Genomic DNA, 27,935 nt, shown 5'->3' with positions numbered 1-27,935 from the left:
ACCCTCCGGTGGTGCTAGGGGCTCTTAAATGTGCCCCTTAGTTTTGCTAACATGGAGGGCATCTGCTGGTGATGTCAGTTGGACAGACCTCCAGGGTTTTGAGGCTGATGGTGGATTGGATGCACACTGACCACTATCCAATCCCCTTTACCTAGCGGGCAGAGCCAGTTATTTGCAAAATTAACAATGGTTCTTTCAGAGCTTCATGACAGTTCCAAGTGGGAGTAATATGAAGATTTCAACTGTGTAGCCTAGGTGATTGAAACAGTGTTTGTAAGATGTTTGCTTATACTCATCCATAAAGGAGGTTACCTGTTATGAAATTCTATAAATTTGGGTTGCTCAGATTAGAAATTTGTTGTGGATGAACCAGATTCAGCCTAGGGAGCAGTACCATTCCCACTTCACTGAAATCCGGGTTATAAGGGCAGATCTATGCCGTATTTATAGTTGTTAGAGATTAGACCTTGAGATCCAAATACTTGGAAACTCAGGAGCCTAATAGAAATAATCCACTGGCAACTGAGCCACAGGGAGGTAGTGAATGTGGTTCTTTTTCCAAATAAGTCAGAAAAACAGTTTGCCATTATTGTCTTTTTGTGGTTCCATTGCCAGGTTTTGTGCAGGTTAGCAATGCAAACTGTGAGTACGGAATCCATGTAAGTAGTTCACAGGGTATAAGAATAAGGACAACATGACTTCCTGATATTTTATCCCAGTCTGATGGTTGGGGTCAGTAAATGTAGGAGAGTAATAAACTCCTTTATTTGGGAAGTATTGTCTAGCTGAATATCAGTCAGAAAGATTAAATTAAAGAACTGGATATTAGGTTTGTGGCTTAGTTCTCTGTAATGGGAATATGGTAAATGCCTTTTAAAGTGAAGCAAAATTATTGAATAACATACTTGCTCCAGTGTATCTCGTCACTAGTTCATTGGTCATTAGTTCAGGGACGTTTATAGTAATGGCAAAGCAGTTTGGAATGTGTTTTCTTGTTTTTGTAGCCTGATGTGAATGTTTGACTTGGGTGGATACATGCCAGGAAAGATGGTCAATATGCTAGACGGATGAGGTTGTTGATACTGAATTGTCAAGCTTCAGTTATGTGTTTTATTCATTATTTCTATAGTGGGTACTAAGGCCTTGGAAGCAATGAAGCACTGTACAAAGACGCCAGCCTCACATACCACTACTTGTCAGTTATGTGAGCACAGAGAAACATTCACAGAAGCAGTTGGGTGAAATTTCATTGATCAAAACACTTAATTAGATCAGTCACAGGTTCTGACAGTGTATTAATTTGTTGTGGCATACTCATCTATTGAGGTCGCCGAGAAGATTCTGGAGAACTTTCCCAAAGGTAAGGCATATGTGAACTTAAGTAAGGAAGATTGTTCCCGATGGTGGGGCCAGATAGTTGGTGCCCTGAGTGGGCCTGCTGAAGGAGAGGTTGATTGCTTGGTATTTAGATTTGTTTGTGAATGGATTTGTGAATGATGCACATAAACCTAAATCTGATGCTTTTCTTGAGGGTCTGCCAGAGATGATTTCTGTATATAGGACAGATGTGATAACGTGAGCAGATGCTTGAGAGTTGGCTTTGGGAAGAATCAGTGTGGTGTGCTGGATGCTGGGCGGCTGGCCACTGCCCTCATTAACCTAAAAGAGGAAGAAGGCTTGTACAGTGATGCAGAAGGTGATATCTATAAGAGCTTCTCAGAGTGGAGAAAGGGAACACATAACACGACACAATCTAAAAATGTTTCTGCCGAAAGTGGATAAAACAATAGAAGGAAAGTACAATACCTAGAAAAGGAAGGTTCTGGAGTAGGAAGTCACACATCTGTACAAGCAGACTGACCTTTCCTCATCAACCTAACCACGAAGTCTGACTGATGATTCCTTGTTAAAGCCGGATATTCAAGGGAAGGTGACTAAAGGTCACAAGACTATTGGTCTCCATGTTGCCAGTGGTAGAACACGGGGGACTGCCATCATATGTGCTGGGTAGGATTCAGGGCTCAGGAAGCTGGAGGTACACTATATTTGATAGATAGAACACTGAAACAAGAATAAAACAAATGTACATCTGTGACAAGAGATATTTGGAAACACGTGGCAAAATATTGGTAAAAAGTACAGATGTGACCCTATGTTAACATATTATGTATTGGATATAGTAATTATGTTCAAACCATTTTGAGGTGTTAGTTTTACTGTAAAGGTCGTCAAGTGCTTTGCTTGTTTAGTCTGATCCTGTTAATTCAACCACAGGCATTATTTACTGATTGAGGTGGCTGTTTAGTGAGTATCTGATTAGTGGCAAAATTGTAATTTAGATAGATGGCAATAAGAACACTACACTAGCATCAGGTCATTAAAATGGTAGAAATTGAAAATTGACATCACTCGCCATGTGACGCCAATGCCTGTAATAGGAAGTACAGTTGCATTGCTGAAGCAGTGTAAGGCGTGGGCAGCATGGCTTCCACCCCAACTCTTTGAGCTTGAGGATATTTTAATGGAGTTGAAGGTTCACTCCTAGCAACACAGCACTTAAATCGAGTTCCCCATTCCTCACTGCGACTCAGGTATTCCCGAATTCACTCTTGTCCACAGGATGAGAGTTTATTCTGAGGAATACTCAGTGATGGCAGGTGCATCATGCCATGGTGGCTCAGGGAAAGTGCTGTCACGAATGTGGGTCCAGGAACTGACCCCCTCACATGGAGGTTCCTCTCTAGAACTCAGATGCTAGGGCCCGTATTTATACTTTTTGACGCTAAACTGCGCCAACGCAGTTTAGCGTCAAAAAAATTAGCGCCGGCTAACGCCATTCTGAAGCGCCATGCGGGCGCCGTATTTATTCAATGACGTTAGCCGGCGTTAGCCGGCGTTAGCCGGCGTTAGCCGACCGGCGCTGCCTGGTGTGCGTGGAAAAAAACCACGTACACCAGGCAGCGCCGGCGTTGGGGAAAATGGCGTATGGGCGTCTTAAAATGGGGCAAGTCAGGTTGAGTCAAAAAAATCGACTTAACCTGATTTGCGCCATTTTTTCACGACGCCCATCCCCCATTAACATGACTCCTGTCTTAGTAAAGACAGGAGTCATGCCCCCTTGCCCAATGGCCATGCCCAGGGGACTTCTGTCCCCTGGGCATGGTCATTGGGCATTGTGGCATGTAGGGGGGCACAAATCAGGCCCCCCTATGCCCAAAATTTTTTTTTAAAAAAAATATATATACGTACCTGAACTTACCTGAATGTCCGTGGGATGGGTCCCTCCATCCTTGGGTGTCCTCCTGGGGTGGGCAAGGGTGGCAGGGGGGGTCCCTGGGGGCATGGGGGGGCACCTCTGGGCCCACAGGTCCCTTAACGCCTGCCCTGACCCAGGCGTTAAAATCTGGCGCTAAAGCGGGTTTTTTAGACTTGCCCACTCCCGGGCGTGATTTTTGCCCGGGAGTATAAATCCCACGCACCTGCCTCGGAGTCGATTTTTTAGACGGGAACGTCTCCCTTGCATCTCATTAACGCAAGGAAGGTGTTCACGCCAAAAAATTACGCTAACTCCATGAACTTTGGCGCTAGATGCGTCTAACACCAAAGTATAAATATGGAGCTAGTTTTGCGTCGAAATTGCGTCGAAAAAAACGACTCAATTTCGGCGCAAACGGAGTATAAATATGCCCCTAGGTGTCCTTGACATGATGGGAGTTTTCACACAGTCACGGCGTGCAGAGCGATCCAGGCGCAAGGCAAACATGTCCCAAGTCTCTAATCCACTTCAGCAATGCTATTTATACATTTGTGAATGAAAGGAGACATACATTCTTCATTGCTGACAAGACAGCTTATGTGGCAATACAAATATATGGCACCAGATGCCATGTTTTCTCCTCCCTGAAACACATGTGTTTTAATACTTAGAAACAGATGATTATTGTACAGGGTAAAAACAGAAGCGTCAAGGAGGCAATCCGTCAACCCTGCATTACGTTTCGCAAAAAAAATCTTACAAGCCTAAGGGTGTATTGCTTTTCTACACGAATAAAGGGGCATTTGTCAAAGCTCTGCAAAAATGAATTTCAAATGATCGCTTCTGACCAGATGTTTCTTACCTTCGTGTTCAAGTTAACATTTTTTATTCATCAACAAGGAAAGTAAACAAACATTTTTAGCAAATGTAAGCAGTGCAAATGTCAACCCTCACTTTTCAGAGTAAACAAGGAACTTTACTCATTATAAATACGTCACTTGGTATATATAATGGAAAGAGACCTTCATTCCTAAAATCTTCAGGCAACCACCGAGGGATTAGGCTTACTGCCTAATTATCAAAAGCCACCACAAGTCCTGGTGGACCTTATCGAGGAAGAGAAGAGAAAGAAGAGAGGCAAAATACAGATAGAAAAGGTGAAATTACAAACATTTGTAGATCAACCATTCATTCCCCCAATCCATCCATCCCTCCCCAAAAGAGGGACTAAACTGATAAACCGCTATTCCACGGCACTCTGTCAGCTGGCAAGTTGAGTAGAAAAGCCCTGGTGCAATCTGGTGGTAAGAACATCTGCACAAAGGTAAATGTACAGCTTAACTTTACTCCAACATAAATCTAATGCTGCACCTAGTAGTAACTTTACTCTTGTTTGCTGTTCACAATTTCTGAGTGTAACGTTACTCCACGATGCAGACTTACATGTCTCCATCCTCTGGTGGAGTCTCTTATACAAGGAGTTACAAATGTAAAGATACTACTTATAACCTTTTACATGTAGGTTGAATCCTCTGCCAACGTGGTGGACGACTCCCAATGGAAAAGTAACAGGATTAAAAAAAAAAAAACTTTAATAAACTATAAAACAATTCATTAAACATTTTATTGTAGAACATTAATGGAAAATAATTGTTACTATTTATTTTAAAACTAGATATGTTACAGAACATTATATAAATATGTATACATAAATAATTAAGTGAAAAACATTTATTTATTTTAAACAATATTGCCTAAAGAATAATTTTGAAAAAGAAAACACATACCGTAAAATGTTTAGTCTTTATTTACTATGTATAAACATCTAATGCAAGTTATGTTTCAAATTAAGGTATATAATTTAAAAATGTTTAACAATAATTTAAAAGGTTTAATCTAATTGTAAGAGTAAAATTTGTATTATTTAATTTTATAATATGATAATTATTTCATAATTATATACATTTTAGCATTAATTAAAGTGTATATATATTTAGTTTAAAAGCCAAAACAATTCAATTTATTTAACATTATTTACTTTGGGATATTATTCTGAGTCCCTACCTCAATTATTTTCTGTGTGAGTGTGTTGCTGTACCTGTGAGTATTCATGTTTGTAGCTGGACTTACTCCAAGGCTGGGCTGTTTGGGAACTTTTTGGCTGTTGTAATTTTGGAAATGCAGTCTGTGAATAGGAATGGACTCTTTTTGTGTGTGGATGGGTGTTTGTATTTACCTTTCCTTCGCCAAACCTGTCGTTACCCTCCTAAACGACTCCCATTTAGAAGTAAGTACTCCCAATTTTCCAGCCACTCCACCTGTCCTTCCCACATTTACTACTAAAATACAGACCTATGTGTGCGGAGTCCTCTGCATAGCTGGTATGGAGGACTCTGTCTGTGGGTTGGAATAGAAATGTATAGTATGTGAGTAATACTGCTGTAGTACTTCTTTATGTAGTATCAAATAAGGTTTTAGGTAAGCCCCGATAGTGCCTACACTGGACATCCACACTCAGCCTCCCAGGAAAGGGCAAGTGCATCAATGCCCTTCACCACTAGACACATTTTCATCTCTAGGAGGGCCCTTTCCCTGCCTAAAGTCTCAAGGCTTAGCTACGTGTTTTAAATTACATCAATTGAATATCTACCAAGTACAGGATCTGATCACAGCTATTAATATTTGCTTTGTAAATGATTTATGTTAACATGTAGCACTATTACCACTATATCTTTCTTTTTATTATCAGTATTTGCATACATTTGTCATTTTTTATAAGAATCGGTTCATAAGACATATATGTTCATGTACGTAAATAAACACTGCATAACTTAGCAGGGTCCGTACTTTGCTGTCTTACGTCAGTAGATCAATGGAGTTCAGATCCCATATGCTGGAAGTAATATCATCAGACCCTGATCCTGTGCCCCTCTGCTTAATTCAGCCAATCACATGGAGTACATGCAAGTACCACACCAATCTTTTCTGCCCCCTATCCATCAATTATTCCACTCTATAGGGAAACAACAGTCCTCATGAAGTAGTCTTTTTTTATTGTCATGAATATCAGTGTGATATACTATGTTACATAGACACTCTTTAATGTGATCAGAGTTCAGATATTACTGTACCTAGTGGCCTCACTAAAACAGTAGTTGTTGGTATTGTTGTTAAAATGTTAGTGTATGTACATTTAAAAATCAGCACTAAAGAGGAAAAACGGACTCAAAAACACCACAGTGCAAAAGTATATGTACCTAGTACTCCTGGGTTTTTTACACCTTAATAACAGATTGAGACAACAATACGGACTGCTGCATTGTTACCACGGGCACTGAGTTTGCCCTGACATTTACAATGTGGTAACAACAGTGATAAGTGGGCATGGAAACACAGGGGGAGTTCAATTTGCATTCGTTTTTGGATTTTAGCCCAGGCTGCTGACAGTCCACTATAAATAAAATAAAAATATATCAGCACATTAAATATTCAAATGCCTCAAAGTGAATAGGGCCAGAATATATACTGCATTCAGAGCTCTGGAGGAAAGAAGTTTAAAACCTTGGATTGACCTACCCCAATAGCTATTAAGTCATAATGTCAACCTCCAATGTTAATTCAATTTACTTAAATATCCCTGAATACAATGAATGAAAATCTTCTAGAGTTAAAGGGTAATAAATAGTGGTGTGTGTTATAATACCCAACACACAGAAACAGTACCTGACACCTGTCAGGTTTGAGGGTAGCAACATACATTCCATTTCTATATAAAGTTCGAAAATGACAGGAATAACCACTAAACGAATGCATTATGGTCTATTGCTGTTGTTCTCTTCACACTTCATCGTTTTGATGTTGCACCCAATCAGATGTATCTAGTGGGAAAAATAATTAAGTCAATTACTGCAAATTCTACATTCACGCTGTGTACACAACCTGGACATGTTTGACAATCTTTATTTCTGCAGAAATATGAAGAGAAATTGTGAAGGGGAGATTTACTTTTATACTTTCTTTAAGGAGCATGTGTATCAGTGGAATTTGAATTTGGTTTAGCTCTCATAAAGTATAGACCTTTTCATCCAACTCTGTCCTGTGACACTCCTCAACAGATATGCAAAATGGCCATCTTCGTGTCTGTTACTTATGGCAGGATAGGCAGGCAGATTTAATACATGAAGAGCCAACAACTAACAATATTGATTAACATGTAAAGTGTGTTATGAGGTTTTCCCTTCAGTCAATATATAGGTGTACCTGTTTCTTATCCAGAACCTCATTCATCTCATTTTGATGAAACCCTATGAAATCTTAAAGTCGCTGAAGTTCGGTTGTTTTGTCAGGAGGGAACCAAAGCTATTGTGCACTGTGCTGTGATAAAACTAACAAGAAGACATAATACATAAGTTGCCTCCTCCATCACATTACAAAATCTTTATGTTTCATGTCTCTAAAAGGCTTTATATTAATTCCACCAGAACTGGTAGAATCTTTGTCATATATGAGATATCTGCAAGATGGAATGCGGGCTGCTTCTCAAGCCTTTTGCAGTCATTACTTTGTGGATCCCTCTTTAAGGCATGATAGATTTTTGGGAGTACCTAACAACAAGACATTCTGTTATTGATGGCCCCTGCAAAGGCCCTTAAATGGTGTGCAGCTTCTTATAAAACACAATACTTTTTTCCATGTTCTTATCAAACTAGTTACTGTTTATTTAATACATGATTTCCATACTAATGTGCAACAAGTATGTTAAAATGTATTCATATACTTTCATGTGTTTGAAGACTTTAAAATGTCTTGCAGCTAAGCGCTCTTTTATCAGAGTAACTTCACTGGAAACACCTTTGTAATCGTGTGTCACATTTATTGTTGCAGACAAAATGGTGCATTATATATTTATTGAACTGTCAGGACATTGAATATAAACATCCATCATTTTACTAAAATAAAATTACCCATAGAGAATAGAAACTCATCCCTGTCAACATCAACATCTGTCTTCAGCCTTGATATAAACTCTTCACATTTTAGAGCTGTTTTTTTTATTTCATTTTTTTATTGGAATTATAGTAACTGATTGCATAAAACATCACCAAGCACGTCACTGAACATCATGCACTTTCTTTATGAACCATATTCCAAATACTGTATATGTAGTAATATTGTAATAGTAAACGTGTTCTTATTTGGTAGCGTCTATCTAAACTTAAACTATAAGAGAGTCAAAGAAATTAACCCATTCTTATACGATCAAGGGGAGCTATTATGGCACCATAGAGATATATAGACATTAACAAGTACAGGTTGAAGTAACAAAATAGAAACAACAAATAGGCAAGGAACCCAGAAGCTGGAGTTGTTGTTCTATTAGGATCTTAGAGAAGGAGGAAGAGTACAACCAAGGACATAGTAGGCACTTGTGCAGTCATGGATTATGATCGGTTATATTTTGATAGATGTAAATCCAGATTAGTTCCCTATCGATAACTGGGAACAATCCAGGTTGGTCTACAGAGTCCACCAGTTGTTCACCAAATCTGAGAGTTGAGGGTAGTCCTTTCTTCACTATAGAGGTTGCAAATTGATTCCCTTCTTCTAGATAAAGAAACACTCTTGGTATTTTTGGATTTCGAGAGAGTTGTTTTAATACCCTTAGTAGGAACACATCTAAAAGATACAACTCTTCCTACTTGGTGCTGTTTGAACAGAGTTTATACCTAGGCAAACATTCTTGGGTCAATATCCAAATAAAGATGGAAAATCTTTGTATAATCTTGGAATCTTTTCCATAGAGCATAGATCAGGTCACACTCAAATATCACACACATGAGATCTCCTTTTGTGGAGTGACAATGTCAGCTGGAGTCTAATTTGAAAAGACATTGAACCCAGGTTTACACCAGGGTTGGAAATATTTTTGCACTAAAGGAAGATTTCCAAATCTGGGATCATTGCTCTACAATCAGCCTATTCAAAGTGAACAATACGTCTCTGTGGGCTTTACTGTTTACTTCAGAGGTTTGGAATGCTAAACATCTGTACATTTTCTAGACTAAGTAGTCTCATCCAGACAAAATCAGCAAGAGATCTGGAATTCTGGATGAATAAGGTGCCCAAGTTTTGAGATGGCCATTTTTAGTTTCCAGAATTTATTAAATGTCTGCATTGTGTAGTTTAATTTTAGATTAAACTTACACAGAGGACATTGGCACAGACAGTTAGCTTGGATCTTCTACTGTAGATAAACTGAATCTAGCCGAATCTTTAAAAAAAAAAAAATTATATACTACGCCATCACCATTTTTATAAAATGGTCCCCAAAATAGAATTTATTAAGCACCAAACAAAGACAAACCCATGACTTCTTGTTGAATATGTCAAATGCATCTGGCGCAGTGAGTTCACACATTTTGACTTTTTAATTTTTATTATTATCTAATATTTTAGGTAATTTTCCAAACTTTTAGAAGCCACCCTTCCACTTTGTGCACTATTATATTCATACTTAATATTGAATAATTTATGTTCTGTTTTGTTGTATTTACATTTAAGATAATTTGTTTCCAGTTGTTTTATTTCCTTATCCGGTTTGTCTACTGCTGCATCATTGGATTTATTTTTAACTATTTTTAATGAAATCTTTACATCTCTAGATGCAGCTTTAAGTGCGTCCTAAAATATCCCTACAGACCATCAAGAGCTTTTATTTTCCAGGTTAAAAAGGACAACAGACTTCTTAATGTTTGAGGAAATTCAGGATCCAAGATTGACTCCTCGTACATCTTCCATAGTTTGGGAATCAGACAAGGGATGCCTAGATGACAAGTTACAAAGACACATGTATGATCTGAAATGATAAAAGTTTCTATTTTGCCTCTTTCTATATTCTGTAGCTATTAACAGTATTTATTATACATCAATATTCCTATCCTGCTTGTGTACATACCCTTGCACCTTATAGCCCTTAAGATATTTTTTGCATACCAGTGTTCAAAAGAAACAGTTTGCCTCTACTTTGACATGTCCAACTCTTCTCTGTCTGAAATACACAGGTTCGTGGGATAAAGGTAATCTATTAGCTTGTGTGTTCATGTGACTTTCACCAGGCACAGTCATCCTAGTCACTGTTGCTTTGTTATATCAGTCTGCTGTCTTATGTGATTGTCTGAAAGTATTTGGGAATCTACATGGATGGCGAAACACTGAGATGAGATTATTATGCCTCTTAAGGTGTACTGTCATAATAAAGAGACATTGTGTCAGTACAAGACTAGCAGCTCAGTTTGTACCCCACTGCCATCACAGACAGGGCTGAATGTTCAAAATGGAGGAAATCAATTACAATACAAAGAACAGGAACAAAGAATTAGGGATGAGTGACTTTTTATTCTCTTCATTGTTACATTTAATTGTGAGACTTTGTTTTTCCTGGAATGTAATAAACGTTTTGTACATTCTTGTTCTTACAATTGTGGTTTTGTTGCATTACAGACCCAGTTAGCCAAGAAGTCAAGTTTGCTTATTGGCTAAGTCAAATATACATATTTTTTGAGAAAACGTTCTTTCCTGCCCAAGAGCAAGCAGAACTTTTGAAAGAAGAAATACCCAAGAATAACATTCGTTTGGCCGAACTTGAGCGGCTGATGGCTATAAAAGACGAGGAAGAAGCCAAGTAAGAGTTGATTGTTGCGGTTCTACACACATATTGATATGCTTGCTTTTCCTATACTGTGAGTGATAGATGTGTGTGCAGTAAAGGAAGTGAAAGATGAAGTATGTGAAATATGCTGATAACACTTTTCTCACAATATTAAAATATCTTTCTCACAAAAAAACTCTTTGAAAAAAAATGGGGTTTCATAAATTACCACCCTAAAGTCTAGTACTGTAATGTGAACAACACACCTGAATGTCTACATATAGATGTGAGTTGACTGTATTGCTAAAGTACTGATCACTCCTAGAACTTTACTCCCATTGCTTGTAGCCTACACAGGGGCAGAGGAGAGGGGTTCTGAATAAATCACAATGGGTAGTAGTATGTACCTCACTCCCCTTGCCTTGTTCTGGGGCTGGGTGAAAAAATATAAAGATCACAGCAGGGTTCAGCTGCCTTGGTGCCATATTCCCATGTTCAATTATGGGCGTAGAAATTTGTGACAGACCGATTTTTTCCAAGGGACGTGTAAATATATATATACTCTTCCCCTCTGTTGTACTATCCTCCTCAATGGGTTAAAATTACATGATTACATACACCTTCTGGTTCAACAAGGGGAAGGAGATGAAAATGCATTCGCCCCTACCCTGTCTAATGTGTCCTGATAAGTAAAGTGGGAGAAAATGTATTACAGTGTCCTGTGTTGTCCAACGGTTTAGTTTAGTTTAATGGATTTGTAAAGCGCATAGCTACCCGGAGGCTGCCCAGAGCTAGAGAGGAAAACTAGACTCCAGCAAGATCTAAGATGTGAACAAGAATGTCTTCAGCTTCTTCCGAAATGGGAATTCCAATTTTTCCTGCCGGAGATCCAGAGGGAACGAATTCCAGAGATATGCGGCTTTAACTAAGAAAGAACTGCCACCCCAAATTGCTTTCTTAAAACGAGGTATGGTTACCAAGAAGGCAGATGAAGACCTAAGTGCCCTCTGAGGTACGTAGGGCTTGATATTCTTCCTAAGGAACATGGGACCTTTATTATGAAGGGCTTTGCGTGTCATGCAGATAGCCTTGAAATTAATCCGTAGCTTAATTGGAAGCCAGTGGAGAGAGGCCAAGGCTGGTATAGCCGACAGCTGTCTAGGTGTGTTCATGAGCAGGCGTGCAGCTGCATTCTGCACAACCTGCAGTCTCTTTATTACATAGCTGGGGGAGCTGAGGAAAAGAGAGTTACCATAGTCTTGCGAGACAAGATCAGAGCTTGAATGATAAGCCTTCTGGCAATAAAAGGAAGAATATGAAGAATTTTCCTCAGGGACCTCAGTATGCCTAAACAGGATGCAGCAAGTATTTTTGATTGAGAGACCATCAAAAGGTGCAAATCTAGCCAAAAACCCAAGCGTTTTATGTTTTCCTTAGGTGAAGGAAACTTTTTAAGGTCTTCAAGGGCCAAAGAAGGAGACTTGAGAAGAGCTGGATTTCCAACTATCATTATTTCAGATTTCTCATTGTTCAGTTTAAGCTTAGAAAGAGCCATCCATCAAGCAATATCCGCAGGGCACAAAGATAGATTGGAATGAGAAGTGTTGCTGGTATTAGAGAGACAGATACTACCAGCTGGGTGTCGGCTGCATAAGACACCAAGGAAAGACCATGAGGCTCGACAATTTAAGCTAAAGGAAGCATGTAAACATTAAAAAGAGTGGGACTCAACGAGGAGCCCTGAGGGGCCCCGCAAGTGAGGGGAAGCGTATTGGAGAGGTACGTTCGATCCATAACTTGGAAAGTTCTACCTTTCAAGAAAGAGGACAACCAATTTAACGTAGTGCCCTTAATTCCTACAGCCGAGAGTCTTTGAAGCAATATATTATGATCCACTGTGTCGAAAGCAGCACTGAGATCAAGTAGAATGATGGCTGAAAGTCCGCCTGAGTCCAGTAGTTTTTGAGTGTCTTCCACAACTGCTAGCAGAGCTGACTCTGTACTATGTTGTGGTCTGAATCCCATTTGTGAAGGATGGAGAAGCTTGTGATCTTCAAGGAAACTTGATAATTGCTTATTAACATGTTTTCCATACTTTTTTATACAATAGGAAGGAGGGCAATTGGCCTATAGTTGGAGAGGAGAGCAGGATCAGGTTTAGTTCTTTTTAGTAGGGGTTTAACAACTACATGTTTCAGGGGCTGTGGCACAAGGCCAGAGGTTAGGATACGGTTCAATATATCATTTAAAATGGGTGAGATTGTGGTTGAGACAGAGGATAATACATGCAATGGACAGAATCCAAAGGGGATCCAGATTTTATGGTACACAGATAGTTAGTGACTAATGCTTCAGATGTAGGTTGAAAGGAAGCAAAAGTAGCTCTAAGTAGTTGAAAGTTGTTATCTGAATGTCACTCTATATTTTGGGAGTGGTTAGGCGGAAATGTTAAATAAATATCTGCAATTTTCTTTTGAAAAAAGAGTGCCTGATCATTACTGTGGGCTATAGAGGCCTCCACAAGATTGTCTACTGAGGGTCCTGAGTCAGTTCTTTGAGAATCATAAAGATCTCTTTGGGGGAGTTGGCGGACTGCTCAATTCTAGATGCGTAAAATGCTGCCTGAGCTAATTTGATTTCCCCATGGAATAGCCTAATTGCCTCCCTGTATTGAGTTTTAGAAGCGATATCATAATTCTTTCTCCACTTTCTTTAAAGTTGCTTACACTTCTTTTTTTGTTGGAGCAATTGGGGGGTGAACCATGGTTTGATCTTATGGCTAGCTTTACGGATGACCATCCTCACAGGTAATACGGTATCTAAAGAAGTCGAGATCCAGTTATTAAATTCATCTATTGTGCAAGAACCAGATTCATTACAGGTAGGTTGTAAAAGAGGTAAAGTCTTTAGCCAGTCTGTGTGAGTGAGTTTGGACCATTGACGGAGGGACGCTTTCCTTGGAATATGGTGAGAGGAGGGAAGGGGAACAGGAAACATAAAAGACACCAAATAGTGATCAGTCCAAATAAGTGGAAGAGGGGTATGAGACATTAAACTAGGGAGGTTGCTAAAGACTAGATCGATAGTATGGCCTTTTATATGAGTAGGGCCTTTAATCAGCTGTGTAAGATCTAATGGGGCTAGTTCAGATAGTAGGGACTTGGTTGTGGGACAGTCCTCATCGTCTGCGTGGATGTTAAAGTCGCCCAAGATTGTAAAGTTGGAAGTTTTACAGGACAGGCCTGCTATTGCATCAGGAAGGGCTTGTAAAAATTTCCCATGAGGGCCCGGGGGGTGATAGATAAGTAGTCCCGATGGAGTATAAGTGGCATTCAGAGCTAGAGAGAAGGACAGACATTCACAGTCAGGAATAGGCAGAGCACTTGATCGAGTTCTTGTAGATAATGGCAATCCCTCCACCTTTAGTATGGAGCCTATCTAGTCGGTGGATAGAGTAATCTTGTAGTAATGCCATAGCCACCTCTAAAAGTGCCCCCTCATTAAGCCAGGTTTCTGTTAGGAATAGAGCATCAGGAAGATAGTTTTCTAACAGGGAAGAGATTTGTATATAGTGGGCTGGGAAAGACCGACAATTAAGTAATAGAAATGTAACTGATTGTCCCTCTGAGTTGCTGATAGACACAGGGCAAGTATCTTGAAGGGTCCAGGCACAGACATTACATGTCATCGTGGGAGAGTCCGGGTGTATAGTCTAGTGGGCAGTGCCTTGAGGGGGATTATTAAGTGCTAATAGGTCTTGTCTAGAGCAATTTAGTCTATTTGTAGTAAATTGGGCATTCCGGATCGCCTCTGGTCTCTGCCGGGCTCGGACGGGTGCAGACGGGCTTGCCTTTGGTGCACCTTTGGCATGTCCGCTGCGGGCTCGGCCGATGAGCCTCTAAATAGGGGTAGGTGTTTGATAAGGCCAACAACTAGACCGTATCCCAAGATGGCGGACCAGAAAGGGACCTGGTGCCAGTGGGAAAAATTGAGGCAAATGTCTCCAAAATACTACAAAATATGCCGGATGTTACAGGAGCGCGCCAGAAATGAAATGCTGATAAGAATGTAAAAAGTAAACTAGTAAAACTTAGATTAAAAGGGCTTTAAAAAATGAAATACCAAAAACATGTGCAGTTTTAAAGTTTGCCGTCAGCCACTAAACACAAGCATCTGGCAGGACTAATTACAAAACAGAATATGCAGGCATAGTGTCTAGCAGATAAAAATACTGCTAGTGTGATACTTTTGGACCATTTACTTGCATAAGGGCAAGGTGATGAGGGGATATTTGGTGGACCATGGACCTGTGGGGCAGGGGTAGCAGGAGAAGATGGCCGGTGCCCAACTCACGAGCAATGTACAGGTGTAACTCCCGGCTATCTATAGCCTGTACCATTGTGCAGCTGCTGAGGATAGGGACATACTAAAGCTACCCACTCATCTTGTGTCCCTGCTCCTCTGTCTTTTTTACCTATTAAGCTGCAATTAATTAAAATAGCATTATTGTTGAAACAGCCTTACTTTTTTTTATTCTCCCCCTACCTTGCTCAAGGGCTTTGGATGAAATTTGCCCTCTTATCCCCGGCTTTGCCTAATAGCAAGGCTAGGCTAAAAATAAGGCAGACCTTTCCCACCTTGTAGCCTACCCTCTCCCTGTGTCTGGGTGGAGATGTTTGGGGCACAAACCCATTGAGGGCTTTTACAGTCTTCCTCCACAGTCATAGCAATTCGAGTGAATGTGGGCTTTGATAGCTCATATATGCCATGCTTGCAGATAAGAAGAAGCTATACATGAACAGTCACAGACCTCTTTCCTCATTTATGTGGCAGTGAAGGTGGGCTGTGAGAGCTAACTGTTGCCCTCATTTCACTTGTATAGAAACACGCTGAACTGTTGTGAACTCTCACAGCCCTCCGTTACCCTAATGTCTTTGTCAGTGAAGGCATTCTATGACTGCTTATTGCTGCCTTTTGATATGTTCGTAAATGTCACAACCCCCTTACAAAATGAAGATGAAAGGGTGCCATTACAGCTCATATCTGTTTTGCTTATCTGTTGAAAACTCTACACAGGCCAGCTATGCAGCTGATAATTCCTTTGTGCCGGTGCTTTTAACCCCTGTCCTGTTGAGCTGGCAATAGTAAACAAGTATTTGCATGCACTCGTCTTGCATTTGCTTGTTAGAGTTATTGGTGTTGTAAATGACAATTCCTTTTACCCATGTGTTTTGGTTTGGAGTAGAGCGGATGTGTGTGGAGTGGAATTATGTGGGTTGGATTGGAATTGTTAGTTGTGGAATTGTACCTTATTAATAATACCTTGTCTTTGTTCAGCAATTGTTGTTGTAGTGAACCACATGGCACTATAATTCTACCCTTTTTCTGCTCACTCTACTCATTTTGAGGAAAAAAAGTGAAGCCATCTGCTTTTTTTAATTTTTTTTTTAGACAAACTTACAGAGTGGCCTTTGCCTTGATTTAAAGTTCATGCCGATTTTACCAAACAATAAGCTATAAAAACATTTAACAAACACCTATTTGTTGGCTTTAAAAAGCGGGCACATTTACTAAATACAATTTAATGAAATGGGAGGTGTCCATCTTGGACTGGAATACTGGGACGTTTGTTGCATTTGTTTCAAATGGAATCAATCTTCTGTTGAACTGCAACACGATAAGTTAGAATAGAGTAACTATTGGCTTTTTTACATTGCTCTTCAAAATGCACCATAAAGAGCATGGTTTTACTTTCCTAGCTATAATCATCTAGAGCACACCAAAGACTTCTGAGGCATCGACAGTGATATAGTCACTCTTAAAAAACACACAATCAGGTTATCTTGGGTTTTCTAACTCTCCTAGAAAACCCCATCGACATCAGCAGATAAAACATCCTTAAAGTAGTCACAGCGGCCATTCAGGTTCAACACAGTTTACAATGGTATTTTTATGGTGATTGACTGGCTGTTAAAACGTATGGGCCTGAGTCGCCATGAAGACTGCCTTAAGATTTCACTTTTACAAAACAAGTTATCAAACAAGCCTACCTATAAAATGATTGTTTTCTGAAACACTCGCATTTAAATGGAACAGGCGTTTGTTTGCATTGAATCTTAATGGCCGCTGATACTACTTCAAGGATGTTTTATCTTCTGAGAGTCGGAAGAACCAAGATAACCCAAGGGTGTGTTTTTTATTTTTATTTTATTATTGTGGAAGCCTCTGAAGTCCTGGCACAGAGGATGAGAGACCAGTATTAGTGAAAGGAATGGGGTGCACTTTTTTAATCCTTCCTCAAGGAGAGAAAAACATCAGTTCTTCTTTAGTATTACAGTTATCCACTTCTCACAGAGCCACACCAGAGTGTAACCTCCAACCAATTACTACACAACTGATCGGGATTTGCAGATAAGGCTGTCTTATGCTCTTGCAAATTCGGCAAAAGAGAGTGACGAAATTATGTTGTTCCTTCTATCCCAAATTTATTTTCACGGTTTATTTGTTATTTTTCTTACAAGGATCCAGAACACAAAATATGCAATTCAACATGCATTAACTTTTAGTGCTACAACCATTGTTACGGCTTAGAGCGCTAGGTCTATTGTGTGAGGACGACGTTGTAGTGCAGGGTGGGTCAGAGAGCCAAAATGCAGAGTGAGGGGTGGGAACTTCCTAAAAAACTCAGAGAGGCAACAAGCAACAGGCCAAAAAAAAAGACTTGAAGATTCACCGACATGGGAGAGAATGATGCAGACTCGCTAAACCCAAATATTACCATGCTGCTGAACTAAACACCACACGACAAATTAAAGCTTCATCAACACGGCATAGAATGAAAAGGGAACCTTCATTAAACAGGAACAGAACCCCAAATAAAAAATAATGCGCACAAAGAAACACAAATGCTGAAAGGAGAAAGCCTACAAGTAATACGGTGGTGCTCCATGGGCGGTAGCAACACACGAAAATGGAAGGACATAATAAGAAGAAATAATCACTTACAAGCAAGAATTTACAGTGGACCCTCGAAGTCACCAATCAAAAGAGTGGTTGGGTTTTAAGCCCAAAGAGTAGATTACAGTAGATTACAGCATGTCTCGGATGAACATCACATGCACTGCCTAGGTGAGACCTAAAAAGGAGCAAATTGACAACCCAACACTGGGCAAAAAAAGGGGATGGGTATTTATACAACACCTGCCCTTGGACAAGATAGGGGATTGTTCCCCAATATTGAACCCTTTCACTCTTTGGCAGGCATAGGAGGATAAGGTCTTGAGGGGAATATTTAAGAGCCCCTAGCGCCACTGGAGCGTTACTTCTAGTGATGCCTCAGTGGCGCTATGCACTGCACCCTATTTACAAGGTGGCGTTAAGTCATTTTTTGTGGCTTAACACCACCTTGTATATACGGCCCCTTCACACACAGCACTTTGCTTGGATAGAGAATGCACTGGGTGTTGCTGTGGGCATGCCACAGCAACACCCACTGCATTTTGACGCTGCCCCAGATTTATGAGTTTTCGTAAACCTGAGGCAGCGTCAAAATCTAACCCCACCTCAGGGGTGGCGTTACCATGCTGAAACATGGAGAAATGCTTTAATTTCTCCTTGTTTTTTGCTCTTTCTAGAAAGAGCAAATAGCCATTTAAGATCGTTTCTGTGCAGGAAGTTGTTCCTTCCGGCACAAAAATAATCTCCCCCTCAACGTAGCCATCTTTGCACTATGGTGCAAAGGTTGCTGTGTTGGCGCACAGCAGCATAGTTAGCGCGGGCGCAGGGGGAAAAACAGGGGGGTGCCGTATTCTAGTAAATACAGCGCATCCCTGCGTTTTGAAAATACGGTGCGCGACACTGCCAAATTTGGACCAGAAACGCGCACTGTCATTTTCTCTTAAATCTGGCCCTAAGTGCTTAATTTTTAACGGGATGGCTGTGCAAGAACCCCCATGTGATTTTTTTTTTTTATTTCTCCTGCTGTTTGCAATCTTAGTGAGAAATTTAAAAAACATCATTTCACAACTGGAAAGATCCAGTTCTCACTTTTGGGGAGGGGGGCATTGGAGGACAGGGGAAATATACAGATCCTTATCTTCGACAAATTGTGGGATTGTTGTGGAAGTTACATCCCCATCCTCCACACTTGAACAATTTGAGGTGAGGGTACCTCCCCCCCATCCCACCTTTGAACAAGGGGGCGGGTCTTATGAAATATTCAATGTCTTCGTTCTTAGGCATTGTAATATTGTGGTTGCTTTGCTGGGTGAATGCAATTGTGGGTGGATGGATGAATGATGCTAGGTTGTGAGTTCAATGATGAATGCTTGCGTGCGGATGGATGGATGGAAGGTGCTTGGATTAGGACAGATGGACACATGGAGATGATGGATGTAATAGGCATAGGATGAGTAGGTGTAAGTAGGCCGAAGTAAGAGTAGGAATAAAAGTGGACATAATTAAGACTAAGATAAAAAGATAGTAGGTGTAAGAGTAATTATCATTAGAAGTAAATTGGGGTATGTACAAGAGCATCTGTAATAAGAATAAGAAGGAATTTAAATAGGATTAAGAATAGGCAATTATAGGACCAATATTGGTTGCAAATAGGAGTGAGTATGAGTAAGACCAGAAATAAGTAGAGGTAAGTACAAATAAGTAGGAGTGGGAGCAAGGAGGTATAACCAGAAGTAACAGTAGACTATGAGTAGGTGTAAGTAGGAGAAATGTAGACATAATGAAGAGCAAATATAGGAATAAATAAGGAGGTATGAGCAAGTGGGAGTAAGAGTAGAAATATATTGGGGTCACTGTATGAATAGGCGAATGCTAAGAGAGAATGAGTAAGAGTAGGCTTTAGTTGGGGAAGATATTTTCGATATGAATGAGACCTTAGTAGAAGTGACAATAGGTGTCAATAGGTGTGAGTGTAGGGATAATAGAAGTAGCTTGTGGTAAAATAGGAGTAATTAGTGAGTAGAAGTAGGAATGAGTGTGGGTAGGTAGGGGTAAGAGAAGGATGCAGTAAGCAGCAGTAGAAGAAAGAGCAGGAGTGAGTATGAGTAAGCAGAAGTAAGAGTAGGAGTAAATATTATTTAGTAGGAGTAAGAGCAGGCATAAGTAGAAGAAAGTTAGTGTAATAGCAGGAGTGAGTTATAACAGCCCCCATACAAAGTTTACTACAGCTACTTTTAGTGCACAGTACTGCCTTGATTTCAAATGTGATTGCAGCTGAACTCCTTCATTCAGAAGAACAGCATTTGTTTAAAGGAGTTCACTCTTCAGCAAAAAGCCAGGACTGTCTACGGGACTCACAGCCAAAATAAACAAATGCCATTCTGTACACTTTGGGCCATATTTATACTTTTTGACGCACAACTGCGCCAACGCAGTTGTGCGTCAAAAATGTCACCGCCGGCTAACGCCATTCTAACGCGCCATGCGGGCGCCTTATTTATGGAATGACGTTAGCCGGCGCTGCGGACTGGTCTGAGTAAAAAAAAATTACTCACACCAGGCAGCGCCGGCGTAAGGGAAAATGGGGGTTGTGCGTCAAACAATGGTGCAAGTCAGGTCTGAGGCTAAAATGACTTGCGCCATTTTTTTTTACGCACAATTCCCATTGACATGACTCCTGTCTTAGCAAAGACAGGAGTCATGCCCCCTTGCCCAATGGCCATGCCCAGGGGACTTATGTCCCCTGGGCATGGTTATTGGGCATAGTGGCATGTAGGGGGGCCCAAATCAGGCCCCCTATGCCACTTTAACAAAAAGTTTAAAAAATACGTACCTAAACTTACCTCTACTTCCCTGGGATGGGTCCCCCCATCCATGGGTGTCCTCCAGGGGTGGGTGAGGGTGGCAGGGGGTGTCCCTGGGGGCAGGGGAGGGCACCTCTGGACTCCTTCTGAGCCCACAGATACCTTAACACCTGCTCTGACCCAGGCGTTAAAAAACGGCGCGAATCAGGCTGTGCGACGTTTTTTAAGGCCCACCGTCTCCTGTGCGTCAAAATGACGCTAGGGGATAAATAAGGCGCACAGGCCTTAAAGTCATTTTTTGGAAGGGAATGCCTACCTTGCATATCATTAACGCAAGGCGGTTTCCCGCTTCCAAAAAATGACGCACATGATGGAATTTTGACGTCCGCGGGGTAGGGCGCCAAAGTATAAATATGGGGCATGGTTTGCACCGAATGTGTGTCAAAACTTTTGAAGCACATTCGGTGCAAACAGAGTATAAATATGCCCCTTTGCATCTTGTTTTTGGTACTTGTCAATGTGGAGCCTAGGCTTGACCAGTAGATGTCACAAGTGCGAACTGGGAGCTTCTGGGATGGGGAACTGTGGGCTGGTTTGGAGGCCACTGGGGTAAACTATGAGTGATTCAATTGGTCTCAGTTACTGAACTGGTCTGCACTGGACTGGGATCCTCTAGGCTGCACTAGGTTTGAGAATTGTCACTTGGCCAGACTCAAAATCACTGAGCATGGTTTTAATGTGCCAGAAAGGAGGGCTTTATAAGGTCTAAGTAGTTGTCACTGGGGGAGGTTGGGGAGTAGAATTACTAAAGTGTCAGTCAACAGGGCTGAAGAGGAATTGGTTAGTTGGACTGGGCTCAACAGTCTAATTGCTTGTTATTGGGCTGGAACAGGTGGGAAAAGGCTTGCTGGATGTGGTTTAGTGAACCACTCTGGGTATCACTGAGCTAGGCTAGGGTTCACTAAGCTGAGGTCTGCTGCTGTCCTCTGTGGTCAGGACCAAGTCACACCCAAGGAGGTCCAGGATATGTGACAGCTGAGCCATCACACTGTTTACAATGTGAAGAGGGCGCTACAGCAGCTGTCACCTTTCTCAGAATGCTGTCAGTCTCCCACCTCCACCATCTATTGGGGGTGGCTGAAATCAGATGTTCACGAGGGACTAAATAAATATTTTGATGAAAGTAAGAGTTGGTATGATTATCTCACTAAGTAATAAGAACCACACAGAAATTAAATGGTGACTGCAAAAAGTTTGTGAAAGTATCAGAGCTTGAGAGCATTAACATTTTGTTCGGTGTTATGGTCATGAGGTGTAATCGTACACTTAATGAAGAACGTTATATATGAGTGTACCTAGTACTTTTTAAAGTTTTTTCTTTTTGCAAATGTGAGTGTCCATTATTTATTATGGGTGTAGCTTGTGCGATTATACTTTATATAATGTTGTAGTGTTTGTCTTAAAGCATGTTTCATATTTTAAAGAGAGTATGGTGGAAGTGGGAGATAAGGTATAGTGAGTATGGCGGGTGGGAGGAAAGTGTAAAGTAGTAGCATCTAATTTTGTACATTTCCTATGTTTTAGGCTTTGTTGTGTATCAACTATTACATCACCATCAACTTTAACTTTAGATGTTTTGGGCATGCATATTGTATTGTATATATAGATGCAGTGAGTGTAGTCTACTCTTCATTTCCATTGTTGAGTGTGGGGAGGGACCATAATTCTGAAGAAGCAAAGACTCTAGTAGAGCAGTTACTCTGAATAGATTGGCATATATATTTTTATTAAGTATATCTCTCTGCTGTAGTCCAAAAGGGAAAAAAAAGGTTTAAAAAGTCATAGGATGTATCTCAACAATTCAAAAGTTGATGGGAGGAAAGCTTGCAATAAGCCTAAACACTGGCAATCCCTTATGGTAACATTCGAACCCATTGGTCTTTTGCCTAAAATGCCACCATAGTGTGGACCCAGCCATATGCAGATCAGTCTTGATGTGCCTCCAGTAAGAATAGTCCAGCTCGAACTGCGAAGCAAGGTCCTCCCTTAACTGGAACACAAGCAACCGATGACTGGTTTCACTGTTATTGAGGCTGATGATTGGTTCTAGTGCCACAGTGAGCACAGGGCCCACATCTGAGCATACCCTTGCCACTTAGGGCGAGATATCAACAACACAAAAGGTGGTGGGAAGAATGCTTGCAATAATTCTAACCACTGGCAATCTTTCAAGGTTGCACTACAACCCATTGTTCTTTTGTCCACAATGCTACCTCAGTTTGCCCCCAGCCATGTACAAATCAGTCTTGACCTTGTTCCAATAGGAACAGTCCAGCCAGAACTCCCAGGCTCTCACTGAATTGGAATACAAGCAACCCAAGATCAGTTTCACCTAGACCTGAGCTCATCAGTTGTGTGTGGCTTAGTTCTATTGAGCATAGTCCTGTCACTTTGGGCGACATATCAACAACACAAAAGGTGATAGGAGTAATGCTTGCCATAAGTCTAACCAATGGAGATCACTCGGGACGCATTCTAACCCATTGTTCTTTGGCTGACCATGCCACCTGAAGTTCGACCCAGCCACATGCAAGTCAGTCTTTACCCTGCCCCGATAAAAAAAGAAAATGCAGTTTTATCTCTGTGCTAAGCGCTGCGACACAGAGCAAAGGCGATACAACAGGGTCTTTGTGACATTTGTACTAAAGGCACCCCTCTACATGACAACTGCTGAAGGGTAACGTGTGGTATTCTTTAATATTCACAGAAACTAAAACTACACATCAAGAGCAAGAATATCACACGTAATTCACTTGCCCATTGTTTGCATCTAGTTGAGTATGAAATGTGAGTAAATGTTCTCACTTCATGTACTTAAATTGTCGAATTATCAAATAACATGTAAAGAACAGAACTTAAATACTTCAAGAAACTGCTAACAAAATTACAACTTTGATGCTTTTTTTGGTATGTGGTTGGTATTTTGCTAAGTTATCATATTTACAAGCTGAACATTCTAGTGCGTGTGCAGTTATGTCCTGGGCATCAGTTGGCGCCCTTGTGTTGCGCAGCTCTTTTAAATAAACGTGCTGGCCTGCGTATTCCTGTCTCGAGGCGCACTTCTGTCTGGCAGGGATCTGCTTGGGTCAGGTCCTGCTGTTTAGGCTCTGAAGTCATTTATACCGCTTACCATTGGTTGCCTGAAGTGAGTGACACCTAACCAGCAAACTTATTTTAGGAAAGGATTGACACTGCTTACTGCTTGGATGTATTTTCTGGTCTGTAATTCAACCACCAGGAGTAAAGTAACAGATAATTGCACTAGTACTTGGTTTACTTTAGCCTTTGCAGAAATACACTGCAATATGTGTTTCTTTCGGTATTAGTACATGCCCAAATATTAATATTTTATTGACAAATATATATATCGTCTGTTTCAGAGTTAGAGCTTTGAAGAAAGCAGAGGCTCAGCAGGCCAGAATGGCGGAGGAAGAGGCCGAGCGAGCGGCCGCTGCAGCAGCTGCCGCCGAGGCGTTGAATGTGGCGAAAGAAGGCGCGGAAGAGAGAAGGGGCAGCCGGACATCGACACCGACGAAGGAAGAGCCCGCGGCGCACCCCGCGCCACCTGCGGGCGCTAAACAGGCGGGCGCAGCTGGCAGGAAGAAGAGGAAATAAAAATAAACACAGCACGCGCCCCCAGGAAGACCACCCTATATAGAAACACTCTTCTTTAACAGTTTTTTAAAATGTTCAATATTGTTTAATTTGTTTCTAGCATTATTAGTTTACAAATTCAGGGGGAAAAAATCCTTGACGCCACAAACTACGTTTCTATAGGCTGTGAATTGCCAAACATATATGGTATGTACATACTACTGTCTGTTTATATTTCATATTTTCGTTTTCGAGAATTCCCGTGTGGGAATCTTTCTTGTGCACTTTTAAACATAAATAGGATGGGTTCCGATCCAGAGACGTCTTTGAGAAGGTTTCAAAATCATATAGAATATGAGGCTTGCTGATCCAAATGCAACAATTTTGACGAACGGGTCTGCCGTTACGGTCAACGCTGAAAGAGTCTTTAGTGTAACAATTCACAGGCGGAACATGTAATTTATTTACATATAGTGTACCCCTAAATAATGGCACACGCACTTTGCATCGCCAATCTGAATTTAAAAAAGACACATTTTAAATTAAATACTGTTTTGTGTTTTATTTATAACTGCGATTTTGACATGGAAACTCTGATCACTTAACCATCGCGTTCAGAATAAAGACAGTGGTTAATGCCCTCTGCCTATGTTGTTAACCGCTATCAACTTCCCGGCTAAGTCAGGGCGCCAGTGCGAATTTGGAGGCCACTTAATGAGGGAAAAGGCAGTTCAGAGTTACTAATGCCTGACTCATAATGTAATGAGGTTATTATAACCCCTCCACTTATTTTCAGCCAACACAGGCTGACAAAAAGTCCAACTGTCTCTGCCTACCTCACGTCCCTGTAACACTTTTTCAGTAAACTTGCACTGCAGGCAAACAATAGTACTTACTGTACTGATGCCTGTTGTGCGAGCTGGATGAAGGAAGGGCTGTGGAGAGACAGGTAATAATGGAGAGGGAAGAGGTGGAACACCTGGCGCCCAAGAGACCGAGGTGATAAAGAGTTGAATGCTTGACAGGATACAGCGGTGAGACCAAGGGGGACCGGGACAGCAAGGGAGAGGAATTGGAGCATCATAGTGGAACTAGAACTTAGGTTGCAGGCAGTGCCGGCTTCCATGCATTTAGAGTAGTGAGGCAGGCAAAATACGGATGGGGTTAATTTAACAACAATAATAAAAGGCACTTACCTTACCGACTTTCCATAACGTCTTCCTGGCTCTAGTGTCTTCTCTTTTAGAAGCTCCGTACCCAGGAAACTGCAATACCCAATACTGACGCTTCTCTCATGCTGTTAAACAGAATGAGAGAAGCGTCAGGATTGGAGGGAGCGGCCTCACTCAGCGCTCTTAAGAGCAATGGAGGCCTGTGCTTTCTTTAACCCAGCTGTCTTAGACATCTGAGTTAGAGAGCTTAGAGTGCATATCTGGCTGGCCGTCACAAGATGACTGGACAAAGGGACATGCGCACTTTAAACATAACTGCACAGCTCCGTACTGCCACTTAGCAGCAATTGCCCCACCCCGGCCTGACACTCGGTTCAGGACAGGTAGCTAAAAAATAAAATGGTAATAAAAAACCTTCGTTACCATTTTATGTTTCAGCTGCTCTGGACACTTTTCCAGTTGTACGACGCTCCTCCGCTCTCATGGAGGAGCCACTCCTGGGTGCAGGAGAGGAAGAAGTGTGAAACTCAGAAGACTTATGACAGCAGAAGAGAAAGAGGCCAGGGACACAGAGAGAAAGAGACGAGAGAGAAAGAAGAGACTTCAAACATGATAGAAAGATGTGTCAGAGACCTGTTTGTATGCGTGTCAGAGACCTGCTGTCAACAGAGACAGACAATACTGGGGCACAAGAGGGAGGTAGGTTGGCGGGGGCAGTAGAGCGTATGAAATATCTACTACACAGCAACACGTGTTGCAGCATTTTTAGTGACTTTAGGTCCACTTGAGCAGGAAACTTTTTGGTAAACTCTGCAGTTCATGAAACAGATGATAGATTATGTGGTAACTTTGGCAAAACCATAACTATACGGAAAACTCAGTAACTGCAAAATCTCACAATTCCAGCTGCTATGGCTATAGTGCTTACTTTGACAATGAACTGCTGGGAATCTTTTACCAGCACTTGGCGAAACAGGCGATAGGGCTTTGAGTGTTGTGTCAATTGTGTGGTCTGTGAAAAATTTGCATTTTTTGCAGTGTGTTCCTAGAAGCTAAGGCCAATCTTCCCAGGGAGCAAAATTAATGCAAATTACAAGCTTTTTCTCATAATAAAACAAGCATTTGCAATGTAATGGCTCTCGCATTTGCTCAAGTTAGAATTATTAGCGTTGTAAAATCCTAACCGGACTTTTCTTGCCACATAAATTGAAAATGAAAAGTAATACAGTTTCACATAAGCAAGCTCATTCAAAGCGCCACGGCATCAGTGTGAAGCAGCACACAAAAGGAAAAGAAGTTAGCTCGCAGTCAAACATACTGGCAAAAGTGCAATTAGCCATGTAACAGGGGCGATGACCAAGGCGGTAACAAAACAGCCCCAAGGAGGGATAAACGTAAAGCATTTAGCAACGAATATAAAGGATTTCTGAAGGGCAAGCACATGAACGAGTGATAGTGATGGGCCTGAGGTGGGTGTGGTTAAAAGCCAGGATACATAACAACTCGTCGGAAAAGCAGCGCTTGCACGCTGCTATGCTGAACCTGAAAAGGCCAAGTCAGTTAAACAACACATGTCCCCTGCTGATTCGAACACACCAGGGCATTAAGCTTGTGTTTCTAAGGGACAGGAATATAGCAACTACTTCTTGAAAGGGTTTGTAGAAATCATTTAGTAAGTTGAACTGTGTTTGGTGGGTATGCATTTCAAAGTTTGTTGGTTTTAAGTGTGAAGTTGTGGCCTTTAGGGAGCAAGATTGTTTATTCTTTGACTTTGCGGAACCAGACGAAAAAATAGTTATTCTGAGTTTGTGAACCACATTTGCTTGACAATACCTTCAATGTGACGAGATAACTTCTACCCTCTACCTGGAATTCCAGGGAGAGAGTGGACTGGATATGAAGCGAGCAACTGGTAGCTGCATGTTGGGGAATCCAAAAAAATATCAACTAACCATTGGCAGAACAAAAAACAAAAAAAGTGAAAAAAAACAAATAAAAGGAGGTACTGACGCCCATGCCCTGGCACTGAGGTGCAATGATTTGCTGGCAGGAATGCACAAGCAAAATTCCATCATACACAGAAAGCAGAGCCAATGGCTGAAGAGGGCTGGCCCGTTGCCCCTGCTCAAAGCTATGGTGAGCAGAAACAAAACAGCTGAACTTACCAATGGATGAAGATGACTAATCCAAAGCCCCTTTATGGCTGTATATACTTTGGCCCATATTTATAAATTTTTTAATGTAGTGCAGCAAGCCACCTGACTACGCCCAAAAAAAGTGAACCTGAACAAACTGGAAATCACAGCTCTTTAGTAAAAAGTGAGGGCCACCCAACAGCGACATTGCACATCAGGAGGTCTAAAGTTTATAAAGGTTTGAACAAGGGGCTTCCACCATCCCTGCACCAAAAGTAAGTGCCATAAAGACACACCACCTTTGGTGTG

General features: G+C 41.2%; 1 protein-coding gene across 4 annotated transcripts in view; it reads left to right on the top strand.

Annotated features, from left to right (window-relative positions):
• RSPH10B (radial spoke head 10 homolog B) overlaps nucleotides 1-24,863 on the top strand; it is a 232,302-nt gene extending 207,439 nt beyond the window's left edge. For 2 of the 4 annotated variants that reach the window (XM_069210150.1, XM_069210151.1), the window contains exons 20-21: nucleotides 10,757-10,937; nucleotides 24,106-24,478. In XM_069210150.1, the coding sequence (XP_069066251.1) occupies nucleotides 10,757-10,937; nucleotides 24,106-24,340 (416 nt within the window). In that variant the 3' untranslated portion in view covers nucleotides 24,341-24,478. Of the gene's footprint in view, nucleotides 1-10,756; nucleotides 10,938-24,105 lie in introns of all 4 variants that reach the window. The other 2 variants (XM_069210152.1, XM_069210149.1) reach the window with 2 other exon arrangements.
• The last annotated feature ends 3,072 nt before the right edge of the window (nucleotides 24,864-27,935 follow it).

Source organism: Pleurodeles waltl, chromosome 10 (genome assembly GCF_031143425.1).
Source record: "Pleurodeles waltl isolate 20211129_DDA chromosome 10, aPleWal1.hap1.20221129, whole genome shotgun sequence".
Taxonomy (NCBI): Eukaryota; Metazoa; Chordata; class Amphibia; order Caudata; family Salamandridae; genus Pleurodeles; species Pleurodeles waltl.
Note: the sequence above shows the minus strand (reverse complement) of the source record. Positions and strands in the feature narration are given on the sequence as shown.